The sequence below is a fragment of the Urtica dioica genome, chromosome 10 (genome assembly GCF_054948205.1).
Source record: "Urtica dioica subsp. dioica isolate 48M chromosome 10, U.dioica_male_clone48M_v1_H2, whole genome shotgun sequence".
NCBI lineage: Eukaryota > Viridiplantae > Streptophyta > Magnoliopsida > Rosales > Urticaceae > Urtica > Urtica dioica.
In genome coordinates, this window is record NC_142765.1 from 25,581,158 (window position 1) to 25,602,832 (window position 21,675).

General features: G+C 33.2%; 4 protein-coding genes across 4 annotated transcripts; all 4 read left to right on the top strand.

Moving 5' to 3' along the window:
- The first annotated feature begins 7,785 nt into the window (after positions 1–7,785).
- Positions 7,786–10,014, top strand: LOC149384487 (pentatricopeptide repeat-containing protein At4g18975, chloroplastic-like). The gene is made up of 8 exons (XM_089629542.1): positions 7,786–7,805; positions 7,876–7,970; positions 8,209–8,322; positions 8,603–8,716; positions 8,828–8,941; positions 9,034–9,177; positions 9,291–9,503; positions 9,642–10,014. The coding sequence occupies exons 3-8, from the start codon at positions 8,233–8,235 to the stop codon at positions 9,825–9,827; spliced, it is 861 nt and encodes a 286-aa protein (XP_089485668.1). The 5' UTR covers positions 7,786–7,805; positions 7,876–7,970; positions 8,209–8,232; the 3' UTR covers positions 9,828–10,014.
- A 1,869-nt stretch (positions 10,015–11,883) lies between these two features.
- LOC149384488 (pentatricopeptide repeat-containing protein At4g18975, chloroplastic-like) lies at positions 11,884–12,816 on the top strand. The gene is made up of 3 exons (XM_089628048.1): positions 11,884–11,943; positions 12,296–12,508; positions 12,574–12,816. The coding sequence occupies exons 1-3, from the start codon at positions 11,884–11,886 to the stop codon at positions 12,814–12,816; spliced, it is 516 nt and encodes a 171-aa protein (XP_089484174.1).
- A 777-nt stretch (positions 12,817–13,593) lies between these two features.
- On the top strand, positions 13,594–15,280 carry LOC149384489 (uncharacterized). Its single transcript, XM_089629340.1, has 2 exons — positions 13,594–13,903; positions 14,892–15,280. The coding sequence occupies exons 1-2, from the start codon at positions 13,680–13,682 to the stop codon at positions 15,094–15,096; spliced, it is 429 nt and encodes a 142-aa protein (XP_089485466.1). The 5' UTR covers positions 13,594–13,679; the 3' UTR covers positions 15,097–15,280.
- Positions 15,281–16,307: 1,027 nt separating this feature from the next.
- LOC149384490 (NAD(P)-binding Rossmann-fold superfamily protein) lies at positions 16,308–19,498 on the top strand. Its single transcript, XM_089629339.1, has 6 exons — positions 16,308–16,782; positions 16,985–17,137; positions 17,238–17,331; positions 17,411–17,493; positions 17,904–18,057; positions 19,067–19,498. Exons 1-6 carry the CDS (start codon positions 16,591–16,593, stop codon positions 19,300–19,302), a joined length of 912 nt encoding a protein of 303 aa, XP_089485465.1. The 5' UTR covers positions 16,308–16,590; the 3' UTR covers positions 19,303–19,498.
- The last annotated feature ends 2,177 nt before the right edge of the window (positions 19,499–21,675 follow it).

Consider the following 21,675-nt stretch of genomic DNA (forward strand, 5'->3'; position numbering starts at 1 on the left):
AATAGGTATATGAGATCATTCCAAAATAATGAACAAAATGCTTTTCAGAGGCACCACTTAATAAATTATTCTTGTATAGTATTGGAAAATTGATAAATTATACCAAAATAAAAGCAAAAAGTATACCAGAAAAACAAAAAGTAGTATACTAAAAAAGAAAAGTTAACATTTTGGTTTGCTCTTTCCACTGGTATTAATGTAAATGAACTTTTAAGTCTGTTGTCATGAAAAACTTATTATTTCAAGTATTTTTTTTCTATCTCTTTTTGCGTTATATGTAAAATATTTATTTATAATTTACTATTTAACATTTATATATATAAAAGCAGTTAATTTTTGTAAAGAATACTTTGCTCAAATGGGATGATATTATATATTGCTACTTCTGCTTATTATCTCTTATAACACAATCTTTTTAAAAGAAAATCTACAAAAGTATATGTTGTATACGGTAAGTTATGGTGAGGGTGAGTACACGAGATCCTTTGTCCGACCACAGACAGGCCTAGTGGGGCCCACAAGAACCCTCTTTTGATCTCCATCTGACGTTGCTGCTACCACTGCCACGTGCAACCAAATCACTTTTCGATGAATTATTATTATTAATTTGTTTTTTAAACAAAACTTTCATTTTTTTTTTGTCCAAGAAATCTATTATAGCTTCATTTATTTTTATGTTTTCTCTTGAATTATTTATTTATTTATATATTAATATTATATTTTTTGCTAGTATATATATTAATATTTAATACACATACATAGTATATTCGCAGCTTCTTGAACTTGTCTTTTTGTTTGAATTAAAAGGCCTTCTTGAAGTTCAATGTCCATTAATCGCTATTGTCGGTGTGAATGGTTTTCAACTTAGGCCCATTTGAAAAACTGGCCGATTACAATGACTCTGTTTTCTTTAAAGTGAGCATGAGAGTGTCCATATTTTAGTTCAATTATCTCTCTCTTATAATTTATGTATATATTTTTAAACAAATTATAAGTTCATTATATTCACCCTCTTACATTTATTTGGAGGTACTTGCCTAATTCATGTTTTCAAACAATTTTTTTATAAAAAATAACAACTACGTTATATTGAAAGTCTTGAACATGTAATAGCTACATGAGTGCTATTTCAGGTTAAACACGAAACAAGCCCCAAAAAAAAAAACAAAGTCAAAAAGGGGCATTCCCCAACACAAATATTAAAACACTTACAAGCCTATCTGACACCAAAACTTCCTAGAAAACTGCAAAAAAACTACAAACCCGATTGCTGCTCCGATGAGAAACAAAACACCATATTAAAAGCCACGAAAATCAAAAGCTTCCTCCGAACCTCCTCTCGATCGAAACAAGAGACTTCATAAAAATTCAGAACGAACCCTAATGAACTTTGGTTTTCGTAAGCTGAATTTATAGGCCATTTTTCGTAGTTCTCTTTTATCCAGTACGATCTTCTCGGCCTTTCTTTTTCGCCGATCAGGTGTAGACATCACCTGTTCTACGAGACCTAGTTGTATCCCACCAGACTTTGGAGACTCGGTGTCCCGAGAAGTAGCGGAAAAAAGAGGCTGGATTCTATCTGGGACAAAAGAGATATCGTCTTCCTCACTGCTGGAGAACGCAACGTAATCGAAAAAGCCGCCATGCCATCCAAAGCCTCAAACATATCAACACGAACTGAAGCCGACTCCGAGAGCAGCCCATGTCCAAGCTTTGGGGGAACTGTTGTAGCACGAAATTGAACAACGATTAAAAGTTTCGGGTGGTCGACCAAGTGGGCGTACCCAAGCCAAGTGTAGGAACTCGAAAGTCACGAATTGTCACTCCTCTAGCTCAAATGTGTTATTCGGTTGTTGCGGAGAAGTGATAATAAGAAGAATGGAAAATTAAGCTAAGAGGGACGCAGAAGCAGTGCTTTTGACGCGTGCTCCGACCCTCAACATTAGTCAAACTTAAAATACATTTTCAAATTTTTAAAGAGATTTGAAAATGAATTCTCCAAACAACAAGTACATATTTAACTGAGAAAAACTTGTCAAAAGTCGTGAAATGCAATTCGACTGATCAAGTAAATATCCAATGATAGTCTAGTTTCTTCAATATGAGACATCATGAAGATGGATCCTTAACGGTTATGTTTGGGGATTGAGTTATTTGAATGCTAATATAGCACAAGTGTGTTGTTTGTAGTTCACATATGAAACTTGTGTTTAGTTGATTGAGATCAATAGCTTGAGATCGAAGCGACTGTGGTCAAGAATTTGTCTCACCGACCAATGCTAGCATGGTTGAAATGTTTTGTTTCTGATTCCGATATGAAACTTTTACTTCGTTGATCGAGCTCAATAGTTTGGGATCAAATCGAACATGACCAATAATTTTTCTCACCAACTAAGTTTAAAATATCTGATCTAATTACTGACGAGTGAAGGAGAAAATTCGGTTAACCTAGGTTAATTGTTGAGCATTAATTTCAGTTAACGGTTAATTGTTAACCGATATTATTTTCAGCCCAATTAACCGAAATTAATTGATTTAACCGAGAATAGTTATGTGTGATTATTTGTATTTCGAAGTTAATATGAATAGCATTTATGCTCTATTAATTGATAATGCACTATTAAATGCCTACTTCAAAGCAAAATATCATCATTACGTTAAATATTAATTAGAAATAATATGCTCTTATATATACATATGTGTAAAACTGAAATACAATGTATCACGCTCAGGAATTGAACGCCTAATTATAGAAAATATTGAATGCAAGTATAAATAGTATTAAATAGCGAATTGTATTACAACGTCTACTTTCATTGTATTTAGTATTTTATTTCCCAAACAGGATTCAAATAATGAATGCATTATTTTTTTAAATTAATTATTTTCATTTAACCTAGGTTAACTGAAAGCTTACTCGGTTAAAATTAACTGGACAGTTAATTTTAACCGAAATTTCGGTTAAAATTAATTGTACGATTAATTTTATCCGGATAATTTCAATTAAAAAATAAATCAAAATAAAATCATTAACCGAATTTTCTGCTTTACACGTCAGTCACTGTGGTCTACTACACCAAAAACACAGCCTGGCAACAGTCAAACCACGAACACTATGCCTAAAAAAAAAATTAATTGTTGTATAGAAGAGGAAAACCCAAAACAGAGAAATATGCAATAAATAAAAAAAAAAAAAACCTTTTGTACGAAATGACAGAGTAAAAATTCAATTTTTTTTTTTGTAGGTTTTTTTCGTAACCTTTTATATTTTTTTTAATATATTCGTAGTTTCTGTAGTTCTACTTCTATTTGAAATACGCATTGAATGGCTTTTAATTATGGCTTGATCTTTGAGCACGAGAGGGCAATAAAACTAAGGCCTCACGTCATTTGTCTTTATTTCTTTCTCTGTTTGTTCCTCTGAGAAAACAAAGAATTGCATAGACCTTTCACGTCACTGGTCTACGTGAACGAATGGTATGCCTCCACGAGGACGCCCCTGGATGTTTACAATCCTCTACAACTGTCTGTCTTTCTCTCTCCCACGCCTCTTCAGAAATGTTGACTCCTTTCTCTTTATGAATCCATTTTAACAATCCTCTACAGCTGTCTGTCTTTCTCTCTCCCACGCCTCTTCAGAAATGTTGACTCCTTTCTCTTTATGAATCCATTTTAATCTCTGTCTTCCCTACAATATATTTCTATATAGGGTCTTTTTTTATACACCACGATCTTGTTTTCCCTTTTATGTCATCTGGGCGTTCTTGTTTATCAAGCATCAATTATAGAAGGGATCCATTATAAAACTATGGGTGAGTTAAAAAAAAAAAAGAAAAAAAAAGACTACATAATAGACTTGTCCACTTGCTTACTTTTGTTTAAAAAAATATCTGATTATTTTTAATGCAAAAGTTTAAAATATCTGATCTAATTACTGACGAGTAAAGGAGAAAATTCGGTTAACCTAGGTTAATTGTTGAGCATTAATTTCAGTTAACGGTTAATTGTTATCCGATATTATTTTCAGCCCAATTAACCGAAATTAATTGATTTAATCGAGAATAGTTATGTGTGATTATTTGCATTTCGAAGTTAATATGAATAGCATTTATGCTCTATTAATTGATAATGCACTATTAAATGCCTATTTCAAAGCAAAATATCATCATTACGTTCAATATTAATTAGAAATAATATGCTCTTATATATACATATGTGTAAAACTGAAATACAATGTATCACGCTCAGGAATTGAACGCCTAATTATAGAAAATATTGAATGCAAGTATAAATAGTATTAAATAGCGAATTGTATTACAACGTCTACTTTCATTGTATTTAGTATTTTATTTCCCAAACAGGATTCAAATAATGAATGCATTATTTTTTTAAATTAATTATTTTCATTTAACCTAGGTTAACTGAAAGCTTACTCGGTTAAAATTAACTGGACAGTTAATTTTAACCGAAATTTCGGTTAAAATTAATTGTACGATTAATTTTATCCGGATAATTTCAATTAAAAAATAAATCAAAATAAAATCATTAACCGAATTTTCTGCTTTACACGTCAGTCACTGTGGTCTACTACACCAAAAACACAGCCTGGCAACAGTCAAACCACGAACACTATGCCTAAAAAAAAAATTAATTGTTGTATAGAAGAGGAAAACCCAAAACAGAGAAATATGCAATAAATAAAAATAAAGACCTTTTTGTACGAAATGACAGAGTAAAAATTCAAATTTTTTTTTTTTGTAGGTTTTTTTCGTAACCTTTTATATTTTTTTTATATATTCGTAGTTTCTGTAGTTCTACTTCTATTTGAAATACGCATTGAATGGCTTTTAATTATGGCTTGATCTTTGAGCACGAGAGGGCAATAAAACTAAGGCCTCACGTCATTTGTCTTTATTTCTTTCTCTGTTTGTTCCTCTGAGAAAACAAAGAATTGCATAGACCTTTCACGTCACTGGTCTACGTGAACGAATGGTATGCCTCCACGAGGACGCCCCTGGATGTTTACAATCCTCTACAGCTGTCTGTCTTTCTCTCTCCCACGCCTCTTCAGAAATGTTGACTCCTTTCTCTTTATGAATCCATTTTAACAATCCTCTACAGCTGTCTGTCTTTCTCTCTCCCACGCCTCTTCAGAAATGTTGACTCCTTTCTCTTTATGAATCCATTTTAATCTCTGTCTTCCCTACAATATATTTCTATACCGAGTCTTTTTTTTAGACATCACGATCTTGTTTTCCCTTTTATGTCATCTGGGCGTTCTTGTTTATCAGGCATCAATTATAGAAGGGATCCATTATAGAACTATGGGTGAGTTAAAAAAAAAAAGAAAAAAAAGGACTACATAATAGACTTGTCCACTTGATTACTTTTGTTTAAAAAAATATCTGATTATTTTTAATGCAAAAGTTTAAAATATCTGATCTAATTACTGACGAGTAAAGGAGAAAATTCGGTTAACCTAGGTTAATTGTTGTGCATTAATTTCAGTTAACGGTTAATTGTTAACCGATATTATTTTCAGCCCAATTAACCGAAATTAATTGATTTAACCGAGAATAGTTATGTTTGATTATTTGCATTTCGAAGTTAATATGAATAGCATTTATGCTCTATTAATTTATAATGCACTATTAAATGCCTATTTCAAAGCAAAATATCATCATTACGTTCAATATTAATAAGAAATAATATGCTTTTATATATACATATGTGTAAAACTGAAATACAATGTATCACGCTCAGGAATTGAACGCCTAATTATAGAAAATATTGAATGCAAGTATAAATAGTATTAAATAGCGAATTATATTACAACGTCTACTTTCATTGTATTTAGTATTTTATTTCCCAAACAGGATTCAAATAATGAATGCATTATTTTTTTAAATTAATTATTTTCATTTAACCTAGGTTAACTGAAAGCTTACTCGGTTAAAATTAACTGGACCGTTAATTTTAACCGAAATTTCGGTTAAAATTAATTGTACGATTAATTTTATCCGGATAATTTCAATTAAAAAATAAATCAAAATAAAATCATTAACCGAATTTTCTGCTTTACACGTCAGTCACTGTGGTCTACTACACCAAAAACACAGCCTGGCAACAGTCAAACCACGAACACTATGCCTAAAAAAAAAATTAATTGTTGTATAGAAGAGGAAAGCCCAAAACAGAGAAATATGCAATAAATAAAAATAAAGACCCTTTTGTACGAAATGACAGAGTAAAAATTCAATTTTTTTTTTGTAGGTTTTTTTCGTAACCTTTTATATTTTTTTTTATATATTCGTAGTTTCTGTAGTTCTACTTCTATTTGAAATACGCATTGAATGGCTTTTAATTATGGTTGATCTTTGAGCACGAGAGGGCAATAAAACTAAGGCCTCACGTCATTTGTCTTTATTTCTTTCTCTGTTTGTTCCTCTGAGAAAACAAAGGATTGCATAGACCTTTCACGTCACTGGTCTACGTGAACGAATGGTATGCCTCCACGAGGACGCCCCTGGATGTTTACAATCCTCTACAGCTGTCTGTCTTTCTCTCTCCCACGCCTCTTCAGAAATGTTGACTCCTTTCTCTTTATGAATCCATTTTAACAATCCTCTACAGCTGTCTGTCTTTCTCTCTCCCACGCCTGTTCAGAAATGTTGACTCCTTTCTCTTTATGAATCCATTTTAACAATCCTCTACAGCTGTCTGTCTTTCTCTCTCCCATGCCTCTTCAGAAATGTTGACTCCTTTCTCTTTATGAATCCATTTTAATCTCTGTCTTCCCTACAATATATTTCTATATAGGGTCTTTTTTTATACATCACGATCTTGTTTTCCCTTTTATGTCATCTGGGCGTTCTTGTTTATCAAGCATCAATTATAGAAGGGATCCATTATAAAACTATGGGTGAGTTAAAAAAAAAAGAAAAAAAAAGACTACATAATAGACTTGTCCACTTGCTTACTTTTGTTTAAAAAAATATCTGATTATTTTTAATGCAAAAGTTTAAAATATCTGATCTAATTACTGACGAGTAAAGGAGAAAATTCGGTTAACCTAGGTTAATTGTTGAGCATTAATTTCAGTTAACGGTTAATTGTTATCCGATATTATTTTCAGCCCAATTAACCGAAATTAATTGATTTAATCGAGAATAGTTATGTGTGATTATTTGCATTTCGAAGTTAATATGAATAGCATTTATGCTCTATTAATTGATAATGCACTATTAAATGCCTATTTCAAAGCAAAATATCATCATTACGTTCAATATTAATTAGAAATAATATGCTCTTATATATACATATGTGTAAAACCGAAATACAATGTATCACACGCTCAGGAATTGAACGCCTAATTATAGAAAATATTGAATGCAAGTATAAGTAGTATTAAATAGCGAATTATCTTACAACGTCTACTTTCATTGTATTTAGTATTTTATTTCCCGAACTGGATTCAAATAATGAATGCATTATTTTTTTTAATTATTTATTTTCAGTTAACCTAGGTTAACTGAAAGCCTACTTGGTTAAAATTAACCGTTAACTGGACAGTTTTCGGTTAAAATTAATTGTACAAATAATTTTATCCGGATAATTTCAATTAAAAAATAAATCAAAATAAAATCATTACCCAATTTTCTGCTTTAATGTGAAGATCAAAAGAACACTACAACACAAACACTCGTTTTTCTAGGATTCAAACCAGTCTCTTCAAAGCTCAAATCTCTCTATGAGAAAGCCAGATCAGTGAAGTATATTAGAGCTCTTTCGCGTCCACGAATTAGGTACACTGAATTCCTCTCAGTCCCTCCAGATTTTCATTTCCCAATGTATCTTCTGTCACTCTTACGGTAGGGTTTCAGGCTTTCAAACGGTGCACACAGCGATTTCTCTTTCCGAGCACAAATTTTCAAGCCTCGTCTCTCGTTACAGAGATCCAATTCATCGAGGTTCGAATTTCGCGTCCTTATCGGCTTTGCTTTACTTTCTGTTCCTTGGTTGAGATTTCGTAAAAAGTTGCAAACTTATTATAAATTTAGGCTGTGAATGTAGGGAATTACGAAGTATTCATAGTTAGAAAATTGGTTAAGAAACAGAATTGGTCATGTTTAAAAGTGCCAACATGTCTAGTTCACCCAATTAATGAGGTATTAAGCTTCATGACAGTTTTGTTGCTCAACCATGTAGATTGGGCAACTTTCTGGACTGAGAATGAGTAGGTTTCGAATTATGAGCCATAGCTATTGCAGAATGGTTCAACCCGAAAGGCTTAACAAAAGAGCCACACACTATTCGGCTGAGGTATCTTTGTGCTTCTAGTTTTGCATTGATTCAATCCTTGAATGAGCTAATTTATTACAGTTCACATTGAGTACTTACACTAGTTTGTCAATCGGTCATTTCTTTTCCTAATTGTTGTATGTACATTACCTAATATATATTGTACAAACTAATTTGATTTTCATACACATCACTAGTTATATAGGTTATAAACCATTGTTAATTTTTGTTTTTAACAATTTTCTATACCCTGAAGAGTAGAGCTAAAAAATGGTCATACTCGTCTGATTTGGGTACACAGATTGAGCGACTAGCTGGGTTGAGAGTCCGAATTATCAGCCATGGGTATTGCAGAATGGTTCAACCAGAAACGCATTACCAAAGAACTACAAGCTATTCCGAGCCCTCTGTTGAGGTATCTATTGTGCCTCCATTACTGCTTGAATTCAAGCCCTTGAATGAAATTTGAACTTCGACACTTGGTTTGTTAAAATGGCATTTGCTTCGCTTTGCTTTGTTGCTCAAGGCTCATCGCGACTCCAGATACGGCAGCCATGAGAAAAATTCTGTTGAATTAGATAAGTACCGAATCGCTAGAGCCATCCCGAGAAGACACAAGGCCGATTTTCTCGCAAAGACGGCAAGTCTTTGTAATTGAATTTTTCTCAACACTCCAAATCGAGCCCTCAACGCAAATATATTTCTTAATAAATTTTACTTATCTCGTTGCAGATTAGCGAGCTCGATAACAGTAAGGAGGCCGTTTATGGAACCTTGGACGCCTTTGTGGCGTGGGAGGAAGAATTCCCAATCGCGGTTATCAGAAAGGCGTTGAATATTCTCGAGGAGAATCAAGAATGGCATAGAGTCGTACAGGTAAATGAGTTGATCATTTCTTCTTCCTTTTTTTTTTTTTTTTTTTTTTTTTTTTTTTTTTTTTTTCGTGACTTGGGTTGTTTGGGAATCTCTGGTTGTGTTTGTTTGTGTAGGTCATCAAATGGATGCTAAGCAAAGGGCAAGGGACTACGCTGAACACGTACGCGCAGTTTATACTGGCTCTGGACATGGACGAGAGACCCGACGAAGCACACGAGTTTTGGAAAAAGAAGCTCGGCGTCGATATACACTCCGTTTCGTGGGAGCTTTGTCGACGAATGATCGGAATGTACTACCGAAACCAGGACTTCGATAAACTCGTTAAGGTAAGTACGCCTCTAATGCTTAACACAAATATTGCTAGTGTAATACTGAGAACCAAACACTTGCTCAAGTCACTTGATACCGAAAAGTGGTCTCAAATGTGAGATTTTGTACTGAACCGTTGTTGTTTCGCTTCACAGCTTTTTGAGGAACTGGAATCATATAACCGTAAACCTCCCGAGAAATTGATTGTGATGAGAGTAGCCAATTCGTACGAGATTCTGGGGAAGCTCGAGGAGAAAGAGCGGGTCTTAAAGAAATACAAAAGCATTCTCACCTTAGATGGTCAATCGCGTCCAGCCAAATCCAAGAAACGCTTCAAATAAGATAAATTAGTGATTGAGGTTTTCTTTTTTTATTTCTTAGAGCCTATGTTGTATTTTTAAACTCGATCCTCCAACTGAGTGAGATTTGACAAAATAGGATTGAACTCCCTTTATAACTCCGTTGCCAACTAACTTGAAAAACATTACGGTGACATAAATTTATAAATCAAAATTCTAAAAAAATAAACTAATTGTCAAACATATTAGATTAAAGCTAACTTAGAACGCAAGCAAATATGACTAGATGATTATTCATATTTTGTATCTTTGTCATTAGTTTATACAATATGGTTTTTTGTTGGGGATATGTAGTGTATTTTAATTAGTATTTATTTTATGATTTGTGTTTTGATATATTTATGTTATATATTATGTGTTTTTATTGAAATAATTTTGTGTTACGAGTTCACATTCATGTGGAGTCAATAAAATTATTTTAAATTCATGTGAAAGATAAACATATGATTGGATATAAAAGACAAAAGTTAATTATATGTGGGTTAAAATGTAATAGTGATGAAAAAAAATAGCGGTTTGTGTTATAGATAAATCTTGTTTGATATTACATAAATTACATAATAGAGTGAGGTCATCTCTAACCCACTTTATTAGAGTAAATGAATTGTAGAACTCCACATATATAATTTTACTATTCATAAAACTCTATATTAGTGTAAGTATATATAATATTAAAGATAAATTACACGAATTCCCCTAGAATTCTTACAAGTACCACTCGATCGATTTTTTTGTAAAAACAAAAGGACGTGACTAAGCCTAAGATATCTTAACTACTTTCCGCTTTGATTAATGAAGATAATCTACTAATTTAGATGCTTAAGAATTTGTGTCTTACTTAAATTTGGCAGGGGTGAAGATGATGGTAATAGTTTTGTGTATATACTTTAGGCAACATTTCTTACTCCAAGGTGTAAGTATTTCGTCGCAGACTAATGCCTTATTCAAGATCTAAAAAAAAAATGTTAAAAAAGAAATAGAATGGAGGGGAAGACAATTGACGAATATATTGACTATTTATGCTAAATTTGCAAAATCAAACTTAAAATACATTTTCAAATATTTTAGGAGATTTGAAACTGAATTCCCAAAACCGTGACAAAAATCTAATTTTAAAGTTTAAAATAGCAAGCCTATCAAGAAAATGAAACTTTCCAAAAAAAAAAAAACACGAGAAAAAGCTCTGCCAAACCAACCAGAGATGTATTACAACGAGTAGAGGATAAAAGAAGTAAAGTTCATTCTTTGAAATATCCATGGCATGAAGTTGTGAAGACCTCCAAAGAGGGCACAACATGTCTTTTCTCGTGAGCTAGTTTCTTCCTTTCTCTTTACTCTCTTTGCCGGCATTTTGTTCTCTATTAAATTTCGTGAAAATTGGTTTCTTTTCCTCTCAGCGTTCTTAAATATTGTAAAAAGTTCGAGGATTTCTCTGTCGGAAAGCAAAAACCCATATCTTTTTTCCTTCATACAAACGAAAAGAATTAGGGTTGATAATCATGTTTAAAACTGCCAACTTGTCTAGTTCACCCAATTAATGAGGTTTTAAGCTTCACTGTAGATTGGGCGACTTTCTGGGCTGAGAATGAGTAGGTTTCGAATTATGAGCCACGGCTATTGCAGAATGGTTCAACCCGAAAGACTTAACAAAAGAGCCACACACTTTTCGGCTGAGGTATCTTTGTGCTTCCAGTTTTGCGTTGATTAAATCCTTGAATGAGCTAATTTTATTACAATTCACATCTGAGTACTTAACACTAGTTTGTCAATCGGTCATTTCTCGTTGTTCTAGGATCAACATCGTCATGATACAGAGAAAAGATTCGTTGAATTAGACGCCCGAAGAGGCGAGCAGGCCAATATTCTCGCAAAGAACGTGAGTCTTGCAATTGAGTTTTTGAAATTCATAATATTTTACATGCAATGCATATATTCTTGTTTGTTTGTTTGTTAGCTTTGCTTACTCGATAATAGCAAGGAGGCCGTTTATGGAATCCTCGATGCCTCAGTTGTGTGGGAAGAACGATTCCCAACCCGAATGATCAGATGGGCGTTGAAGAATCTCGAGGATGAACAAGAGTGGCATAGAATGGTTCAGGTATAGAGAGACTCTCCCATATAACTAGAATTAGATTATTGCCAGCTCATTAGGATTAGTGTTATTTACTAACAACTAATTATTCAAGAACAAATAACAAGCAGTCTCAGAGCTTTCAGTCTAACGACGCACTATTAGATCACTAACCTAAATGTTTTGCAAAATAAGTACTTAACAAAGTCTTGTGTTCAATCAATCCGAGAAGAGGAGAGTATGATTTGCGAATCAAGCAAAAGGGTTGATTCGAAACCCAGTCAGAAACCCAGTTATGGCATTTTACATCAGAAACCCGGTCATTCAATCCAGTATTGGCTTTTTTTTATTTTTTTCACTCTCTAACTGGGGGTTCTAGGTGATCAAATGGATGCTCAGTAAAGGCCAAGGGAATTCACTGGTTATGTACGGGAAGTTGATACTGGCTTTGGACATGGATGGAAGAGCCGAAGAAGCACACGAGTTTTGGGAAAAAAGGCTCGGCCCTCACATCCTCTCGGTTCCTTGGCAGCTATGCAGATGCATGATCGCCATTCACCATCGAAACCAGAGCTACGACAAGCTCATTAAGGTACTATATACTTTTTTTTTTCTTATCTTGTGATGAGTTTGTGTGGTTGTTGATTGGCTGTGTAGCTTTTTGAGGAACTTGAAGGGCTCGACCGTAAGGCTCCGGATGAAACGATAGTGATGAGAGCTGCGAATGCTTACGCGGCTCTGGGAATGGTTGGTGAGAAAGAAAAGGTGTTAGAGAAATACAGGGACATCCTCGTCATAGACGGTCAATGGCCTCCTCGTAAATCCAAGAAGAACTTTGATAAGGACAGGGAAAAGAAGAACACGACGACGAAGAACACGGTCAGGGTTTCCGAGAGTTAGTTGATTGATTGCTTGGTTTTGTTTTTTTAAATGCAGTTTATCTGAAGCTGAGGGTAAAATCTTCTGGTGAAATTTCGAATGTATTTTTTTTTTTTTTTCGCGAGTAAATTTGAATAGTGGGAACTCTAATAATATTGAATATATTGTGTTCATATATTCATGCGAGGATTTATCCATGAACAAAACTCGGGAGAGGCCAGTTACTCAAATAATAATTTTTAGCGTAAAAAATAATAAAGTTTAAATAAATTTGGACAAGATAGTCATTACGGACAAATTTTATTACGAAAATAGCAAAAAAAAAAAAAAAAAAAATTCAAAGAAAACAGTTGAGATTTCAAGTTTTTGAACAAAATAACTCCGACACTATAAATTAATCATATTTTAGATATTATATTTTAATATAATATGTTTTTTTTTCTTAGGAATTTTTTTTTAAATCTGGAAGTTTTGATGTCCAAGTTTTGCATTTTGTGGATATTAACTCAGACACTAAATTATTGATATTTTAGATATTACGTATTTGGATATAATATGTTTAAGTACCATGGAAATATTTTTTAAATTTTGGAAGTTCAATTAATGTTTGATGCTCAATTTTTGCATTTTGTGGAATTTAGATATACATTATTATTTTGTGATACAAAAGGGATGGGATATTTGCAAGTGAAGTCGGGGAGGATAAGGATTAGATTCAAGAGAACAATATGCATCGCAAGAAAATGAAAAAAGAAAAGAAAAGAAGAGAGAGAGAGAGAGAGAGAGAGAGAGAGAGAGAGAGAGAGAGAATTTTCCAAATGAATAATAGTTTTTTTATTATTCATTATATTTCACCCACCCAATTCCAAGAACAAAAGTGAGAAATGGCAAGTGTGTTTGGCAGTGTAGCAATACTCAAAACCCCAAAGACAAAGCACCACTGTTCTTCTTCTTCTTCTTCTTCTCTCTCGTTTTTCCACTCTTCAACCAAGCAGAGAATTGGCCGTACGATCGTAGCGATGGCAACAACTGAGAAGCTGGGAATTAAGGTTGAGAATAACCCTCCTGAGTCCAAGCTAACCCAACTCGGTGTTCGAACTTGGCCCAAGTTAGTGCTTCCACTCCTTTTTTTTTTATCTATATTTTAATTATGGTAATATCAAAATAATGATTTATTCAATCTTGACCATTTCAAAGAGGAATGTTCTATGTTTATTTATTTATTTCTCTTTGTTATTGAAGAAAACCTGAGAACTTTAATTAAAAAACCCAAAGTAGTTTTACACCAGTGAAGTGCCAACTGTGAACAACAAGCCTTGGCTGCTAAAATGCATGAGCAAACTGAATTACAGTTAGTTTCTGGGGACAAAAGGCAAAAGAGATTAGCTGAGATATTTTGACTAAGCTCTTGAATATCTTCAATGATGGTGTGAAGATCGTTTAATCACCACCCACGAATAACATATTGACATTTACCTTAAAAAAAACAGCCTTTGTTTCTCTCCCTCCGTATAATATATTACCAACATAGAGTAGAAAACATTTCAAAATCTGAGGCAGAGAGAGACTTGTTACCCAAAAAAAGACATACATTTGCAAAGTGCAAGCTTTTGAGATCATCGGACAGATTCACACGTCTCAAAGAAAACCCGCCACATGAAAATTTTAAACTTTGTTTGTCGTATTAGATTCTGTAGATCTTGATGGATTCCGTCGAAAATCTTTATTCGATTAAAAACATAATTGGTATTTAAAAAAAAGGATAGTCTAATTTTTTTGGAATAATTTTGAGGGAATTACAATCGTAAATAGGGATGTTTTAGTCTGATAAATTTTGTAGAAAAATGCTTTAACTTGGAGTGTGTGTTTGGATTTGATTCAGAACACATTTAAGTGTTTGTACAAAATAGTAAAAAAAAAAAAAAAAAACTTGCCAAGAAGTTACTATCTTGGATTTGATAATTTGAAATATGGATGCTCCGGACTTCTATTAAACTTGTGGAAAACTGTTTAACTTAAAATGCTAATTTGGATTTGATTAGAAGAGTATTAAATGATAATTCCTTTTAACTAAAAATATTTCACATTTTGATTAGATGGGGTTGCCCTCCGAGCAAGTTTCCATGGACGTACGAGTCGAAAGAGACGTGCTTTTTGCTGAAGGGGAAAGTGAAGGTGACGCCGGAGGGGTCGTCGGAGTCGGTTGAGTTCGGGGCCGGCGACTTTGTGGAATTCCCAAAGGGAATGACTTGCACTTGGGACGTCTCTGTCGCCGTCGACAAGCACTACAAATTCGAGTAAAAATCGCAATCACACCCAATAAACAAACTATTTGATTTGATGATACTATGTGTTTACTCGATAATGCATCATCTTTCTGATTAAGATATGTACTATCATGAAACAAAGTAACTTTAGTCTCTGGATTTGCATAGAACCTTGTGAAACAAGCTAACGAATGATCGTTCAATCGAGACATTCTGAATTTTAATCCAAAATTTTATGAAGGAAGCAGGACTAAAAAGAGATCGACACGGCCTCAAAAAATAATTTTTTTCTTGACGAATCAAATATATCGAGTCACAAGTTGCTAACATAAACTAAATTTTTAAATATAGAAGAATTGAATTTTACATCAGCGGGATTTGAGGTTACACCTTATAACAAGCGGAAATGCTTTTCATCACGATGCACGATGTTGAACGATCCACTCACAACGCGACACGTGGCACTGAACATCCACGTGTCGCGTTGTGAGTGGATCGTTCAACATCGTGCATCGTGATGAATAGCATTGCTCTATAACAAGAGGCAGACCCATATAAACATGTAATGTCAGCTAATGTAACGAATTGGTGGTATAATTATTATTATATGAATTTCAAATGCTCAAGGATAAAGTGGTATAAACGTACTAGTAATTTGTCAATTATAATAATATGAATTCATGAAATTGCATTCTTAAGGATAAAGATGTATAAACATATGGCCATCCGAGCGAAAGTAATAAGGCGCGCGAGAGGGCGTACGCGCTGGATCAGACTTTGTTGTGAGTTTCATTTGGGCAGTGATATGGAATTTCTTGCAAGTCACAAAAAATTTAATATTTTTTAGAATGACCGACGACAAATATTATTGGTGTCAATATCCTTAAAGAATGTGGAATAATTCCACGAGGTTTTAGCTAGATATGATGTGTAATTTCAAGTCGATCAGATCTATAGTCTTACCTATTTATTTCGTGTTGAAATATCAAAATAAAAATGATAAAAAATTGATAATTACTATTCACACAACAATACTAGCGGTGGTACAAATGTTTAGAGATGTGAGATGATAAACATCTACCTGCACAACAAAATAGCAAATTAAACAGATGGGATTTGTAGCCCATGAAATTTGAACCAACGCACCTTAAAATCTAAAGAAATAATTTTAATTTTGGTAATTTAATAAACACAAGTAAATAAACAAATTTGATGAACAAAAAAGTTCCCAATTATTTTGTTAGATGTGTATCATTTTCATAAAAGATGATATCTTTTAATAACATATATCTCTAAAAAAGTTGAAATGTATATATAGAGTCTCAAGTTCAAGTTCTAACTACACCATTTAACTTAACCTTTAATTAAAAAGCTAAAAAAAACTCACGTGGTTGAGCATTAATGCAGCGACGATTTTAATGCGTAAGAAGAATACGCTAGAGCTTCAATAAGTAATAACTGAAAAAAAAAAAAAAAAAAGGCAAATAAAATAATATAAGAAAAAAAAAGAAGAAGAATAACAATCGAAATGTTAACGCCGATGATGCTTCAGAAGAACCATAGAGCTCTAACCATGGTAATGCGTTTCCCTCTGGGCCACGTGGCATCGATGGCTATGAGCCCAAAAGCCTATTCTTCTTCTTCTTCTTCTTCTTCTACCAAATGGGACGGTGGGGTTTCCATGGTTCAAGGTGCTTCACGAGGGATTGGCTTCGAATTCGTAACCACTCATTACCTTTTTCTTCTTATTATCTCTTCATTTCCGTTTCATTTCGATACGATTACAATTTACAAGCCTTGTTAGCTTCACTAATGGGTTGGAATATAAGGCTCTATCTCAATTTCATTAGCATTTTCCCATTTTGCTGTTTCTTAAGTTTTTTTTTTTTTTTTTTGGTTATTCAATTATGGTGTGTGTTCAGGTTAAACAATTGCTGGAGAAGAATGAGAAAGGCCACGTGGTTGCGACTTGCCGTGATCCGATCAGAGCAACAGAGCTTCACAATCTCAGAGACAAGTTCGAAAAACGCCTCACTATTTTGCGATTGGACGTGGCCGATGAAAGCACAATCCAGGTTTAAACCAGAAAAAAAAAAAAAAAAATTGCAAAAGCTAGTCTCTTTCTTGATCTTTTTACATGTACATGTACATCTCAAGATTTTGCTCAAATTTCAGGAATCTGCAAGTTCTATCAGCGAAAATTATGGTTCTTTAAACCTTCTCATCAACGCGTCTGGGATTTTGTCGATACCCGATGTGATACAGCCTGGTAAATATCTCCCCCAATTTGTGATGTGTTTGAGTTTTCCTGTGTTTTTGGTGAGACACTAAATTTTTTTCTTGTACAGAAACAACTCTGAGCAAGGTAGAGAAATCTTCTCTGATGCTTGCGTACGAGGTCAATGCCGTGGGTCCTATCTTGGTGATCAAGGTATCGCCTCTTCAATCATGTCAAATCCTTTTCATATTTGCTTCAAGTAAAATGTGAGGTATATGGTAAATGCACTTGAGGTATATTTGCTTCAATTACTACTACTTTTTGTTTAAAATTAAGGCTGAGAATGTGTGTATCAGTATAGTATTATGATCCTCAATTAGCAATAAAATAAGAGTAATTCATGACCTTATAAACCTTGTTAAGTCCATTCCTTTATCTTTATGTTGGTGGAATCCTTAACATTCATTTCCCCTCAAGGTTCTTTGAGTTTCGTAGACTCTGATAACGTGTTAAAGTTTACCGAGATTCTGTATGTTTTGTTCAGCAAGGATTTAAAGATGTAGAAAAATGATCTAAAAAGGACTCGTTTTATATTCCTCTTTATTCTTTTCTTTTTTTTTTAGCATATGTGGCCTCTTCTCAAAAAGGGCGGCGGAAATGGGACGGAAAGAGAAGTTGCAGTTGTGGCCAGTATAAGTGCGAGAGTGGGGTCCATCACCGATAATCGTCTCGGGGGTTGGCATTCTTATCGCGCTTCAAAATCCGCTCTTAATCAGTGTAATGTTTCTCATTCTACGTCGTTTTTTAATTGTACAAAATAGCCATTTGAAACTCATTGATTAGCAAAATAGTCAAAGTTTCAACTTTTCAGCAAAGTTTCAAATTGACGATTATTATAAGTAATTTATCGCTTTCAAAAAAGTTACTCTTTGGGGTAAAAAAAAATTTTGAAACCAACTTAATGTATATTTTGGCTATTTCACTAAATTAAGACAAACTTTGGTTATTTTGCAAATTCATAATTTTAAATTGGCTATTTAGCTACATCACCGATTTTTTAATTTTCGTAGCAATTCACGTTGGGCTGAAAAATAAGTCATAGCAAGTTCAATGCTCGGGAATTCCAACACCGAAAAGAAACGTTGTGTTATTAGTATCTAAAAGCCTTTCAAGAGGAGCAGAAAAAATAAAATTTCATATGGCAGAAAATAAGAGAAGATCAAGCCTATCAGAGTTCACAATCTTTAGGAATAAAAACCAGCAGCACTAATTGTCTTACAAGCATCGCAGAGAAAATCTTGGAACTGAATGAACTTGACTTGATCTAATAACCAACAATTAGAAAGAAAAAAATAAGAAGGGAATTTAAGACTATTTTGAGCATATTCGTGTTAAACTCCTAAGTGAGTGTTACAACCCGGGATTCGATCTCGAAAAGGGAGCTTTGCCAATCTTTTACCGAGCTTAGCCTCTCCTCCTACCCTAGTTACATAAATAAAACCTTAATTAATTATCTAAATTCGGAATAATAAGAAGTCATAATTTAAAAACCTAATTGCAGAATATAAAAACATAATAGTGAGTTAGAGGGTAAATTAGCAAAAAACAATTCCGCATAAATAGGTTATGGGAGATTCATTAAGGTTTATGAGAAGAGTTGTTAACGTAAATTGTTTATTTTCCTTAGTATTAGAGTAGTGTAGTTGGAGAGATTAATTATAAGATTTGTAGAGATCATTCTCAAGTCATAAGTAAATAAATAAAAAACTGTTATTTGTTGATGCAGTGACGAAGACCGTGTCGGTGGAGTTTGCGCGGAAGAAAGATCCGATAACGTGCATTTTATTGCATCCGGGCACAGTGGACACAGATCTCTCGAAGCCGTTTCAGAGGAACGTTCCGGAAGGAAAGCTTTTCACCAAAGAATACTCGGTCCAGAAGCTTTTGCACATAATAAACAACGTAAAGACGAGCGACAACGGCAAGTTTTTTGCTTGGGACGGCCAGGAAATTCCTTGGTGATGAGATAAGCCCACAATTCCTGATATCTGTAGCTCAAACAGCTTACACTTAATTCTTTTAGATTACTAAAATTCATAGTGTTTGAAAGTCATGAAAAAAAAAGGAGAGGGAAAAGAGCGACGCTCGTGTGTTTGCAAATTTTGGTAGATTTTGTTTTCTACGGAATTTTCCGAGAATAATGATACACCATTTTTAGGTATATTTTTTTTTTCTTATTTGTCTTAAATTTTTTCTCAATTCATATAACATAAGAAAGTTGAAGCAATTCTAGTTTTTTTTTTGTTTTTTTTTTCCCCTCTTTATTTTTTAGATTCTAAAACAGACCCTTTAAATTGTTATCCAGCGTTGGAATGGTTTAGAGTGTATCAATTAATACGCTCTTCGGTCTAAGATAAAAAAAAAAGAAAAAGAAAAAAAAAAAGAAGACATTTTAACATTCATTCTAATCTTTTATAAGATGCTGCGTATTTATCTCTTGCTCCGTCCGTACGTAATATTTGGGATTTTTAGGCTAAAAAAACATCATAATAGTAACTATTTCTTTATATGTTTCGAGACCATCCATATTTTTTATTGATAAAAATGATATTAATTGTCCTTATTTTTAGAATAATAAACTTTTATGACATTTCCATGTTTTTCTCCTACTAAAGCTCTACATTTACATACAATTTTATACTAGAAATGGACATTGATTTTTGGCAACCAATTTATAACCGGGCATAGAAGTTGTAGGGAGAATAATTGTTATCGTCCTGATTTTTCAATTTTTCTTTTTATAAATGACTCATCAAATGAATATATTAATAAAAGGAAAAAACTTGGATTACAAGAAGCAAATTCAAAGACTTAGATTAAAGAAGAAAATTCAAAAACTTCTACATTAAGAAATAAAACGTAGATCACAAATAATCATAAATACAAAAAAATAACTTGTGGGTTATCCGTCTGTACAAGTAACCAGTCATTATCAGATTATTATACGATTTACAAACGGAAACAGAGAACTTTGCATGTTACAGATCACGATTTTAGGGACTTGTCCGACTAAGTTTTGCCAATAACTCATCGATAGTTCCCAACATTATAGAGAACATTATAGTAACAACAAAAAATTAAAGTTCAACGACTCATTATTAAGGGTATGTTATTGTGGGACCGTGATCCTAAAGTGAAGCCTAACGTATGCCATGGAATATTCTAATATAATTACCCTGAAAAAAGCATACATAATATCGCAATTCTGGTGCATAAGATAAGATTGGATCACATTATTTCTCAGATTCGGTGAATGGATTGAATATATAACTAGCTGTTTTTTCCGGCCAAATTATCCTCTTAATTAATCAAAGAGAGGAAACAAAACAATTGTAATGCTCTACAAGTTGTGTACGTATGTACATGCATGTTTGGCTTACTTAGCTCCTCGCTGTCTTTGCGTTATCACACAGCAAGTTATATACATATATATATACATATATATATACGCATTATGGTGGATGTGGATAAGAAAGCTTCTTATGTAAAATGTATTGAACACGTTGCATGATTTTAGAGCGCAATGACGCTTATTTTGAATGCTAATCATGAACATTGACAATTGCAAAGGCCAAGGACATTGACTAAATTGGAATTCCAATTGATTATTATTAAACACACCCACATCATGTTCACAAACTCACATTTGATATTTTAAGTTAGGCATTATGATCCACATATTTTGAGAACTCACTCGCTGGAAAAGTAAGGTTCATCAAAGTGACAAGGAAAGTTAAAAGTAAAAGAGGGGACCATTTATCCGATCGCCAATTCTTTTAGCACACCTACAATTTCAAAGGGCCTTATTTTTGGGATCCAAGCTCAATCACATTTAAATGATTTTTTTTTACTATATATATATTTTATCGTTATTTTTTAGAAACTTAATCACCGAATTAATAAAATATTATAAATTAGGTGTTTAGGATTTTTTTTAATGCAGTTTTGTTACTAGTGGAGATTAAATTCACGACCTCAATTTTGAAGGTAATGTGAAATTAACAACTAAGTTATGTTAGGTACCACTGTATTTAGGATCTTTATTATAATAACTTCATCAGAACACATATATAGAATAGTAATATTTAAAAGAATCATAACTGAGCTTCACAGCTCTAATCACAATAAATTAAGTGTTCGTTAAAAAAAGCTTTCCCTATGCACAAACTTTAACGTATACCTTTTATTGTGTATGTGATGTCTATATATTTTATGTCCACTAGTTTTATGGCCTGCCCTTCACGGTGCCAATATACAATATACTTCACAATATATATACAAGAAAGGGAGATATAAAAGTATAAGCAGTTATTAACAAAATATTTTGGAATTTTT

Excerpts from the sequence above, each read along its gene's own strand:
- LOC149384487 (XM_089629542.1), top strand. The coding sequence starts at position 8,233 with ATGAGTAGGTTTCGAATTATGAGCCATAGCTATTGCAGAATGGTTCAA. Across the intron at positions 8,717-8,827 it reads ATTCCGAGCCCTCTGTTGAG|GCTCATCGCGACTCCAGATA; the intron begins GTATCTATTGTG and ends TTGTTGCTCAAG. Across the intron at positions 9,178-9,290 it reads AATGGCATAGAGTCGTACAG|GTCATCAAATGGATGCTAAG; the intron begins GTAAATGAGTTG and ends TTGTTTGTGTAG.
- LOC149384488 (XM_089628048.1), top strand. The coding sequence starts at position 11,884 with ATGATCAGATGGGCGTTGAAGAATCTCGAGGATGAACAAGAGTGGCAT. Across the intron at positions 11,944-12,295 it reads AGTGGCATAGAATGGTTCAG|GTGATCAAATGGATGCTCAG; the intron begins GTATAGAGAGAC and ends TGGGGGTTCTAG. Across the intron at positions 12,509-12,573 it reads GCTACGACAAGCTCATTAAG|CTTTTTGAGGAACTTGAAGG; the intron begins GTACTATATACT and ends TTGGCTGTGTAG.
- LOC149384489 (XM_089629340.1), top strand. The coding sequence starts at position 13,680 with ATGGCAAGTGTGTTTGGCAGTGTAGCAATACTCAAAACCCCAAAGACA. Across the intron at positions 13,904-14,891 it reads GGTGTTCGAACTTGGCCCAA|ATGGGGTTGCCCTCCGAGCA; the intron begins GTTAGTGCTTCC and ends CATTTTGATTAG.
- LOC149384490 (XM_089629339.1), top strand. The coding sequence starts at position 16,591 with ATGTTAACGCCGATGATGCTTCAGAAGAACCATAGAGCTCTAACCATG. Across the intron at positions 17,332-17,410 it reads ACCCGATGTGATACAGCCTG|AAACAACTCTGAGCAAGGTA; the intron begins GTAAATATCTCC and ends TTTCTTGTACAG. Across the intron at positions 18,058-19,066 it reads AAAATCCGCTCTTAATCAGT|TGACGAAGACCGTGTCGGTG; the intron begins GTAATGTTTCTC and ends TTGTTGATGCAG.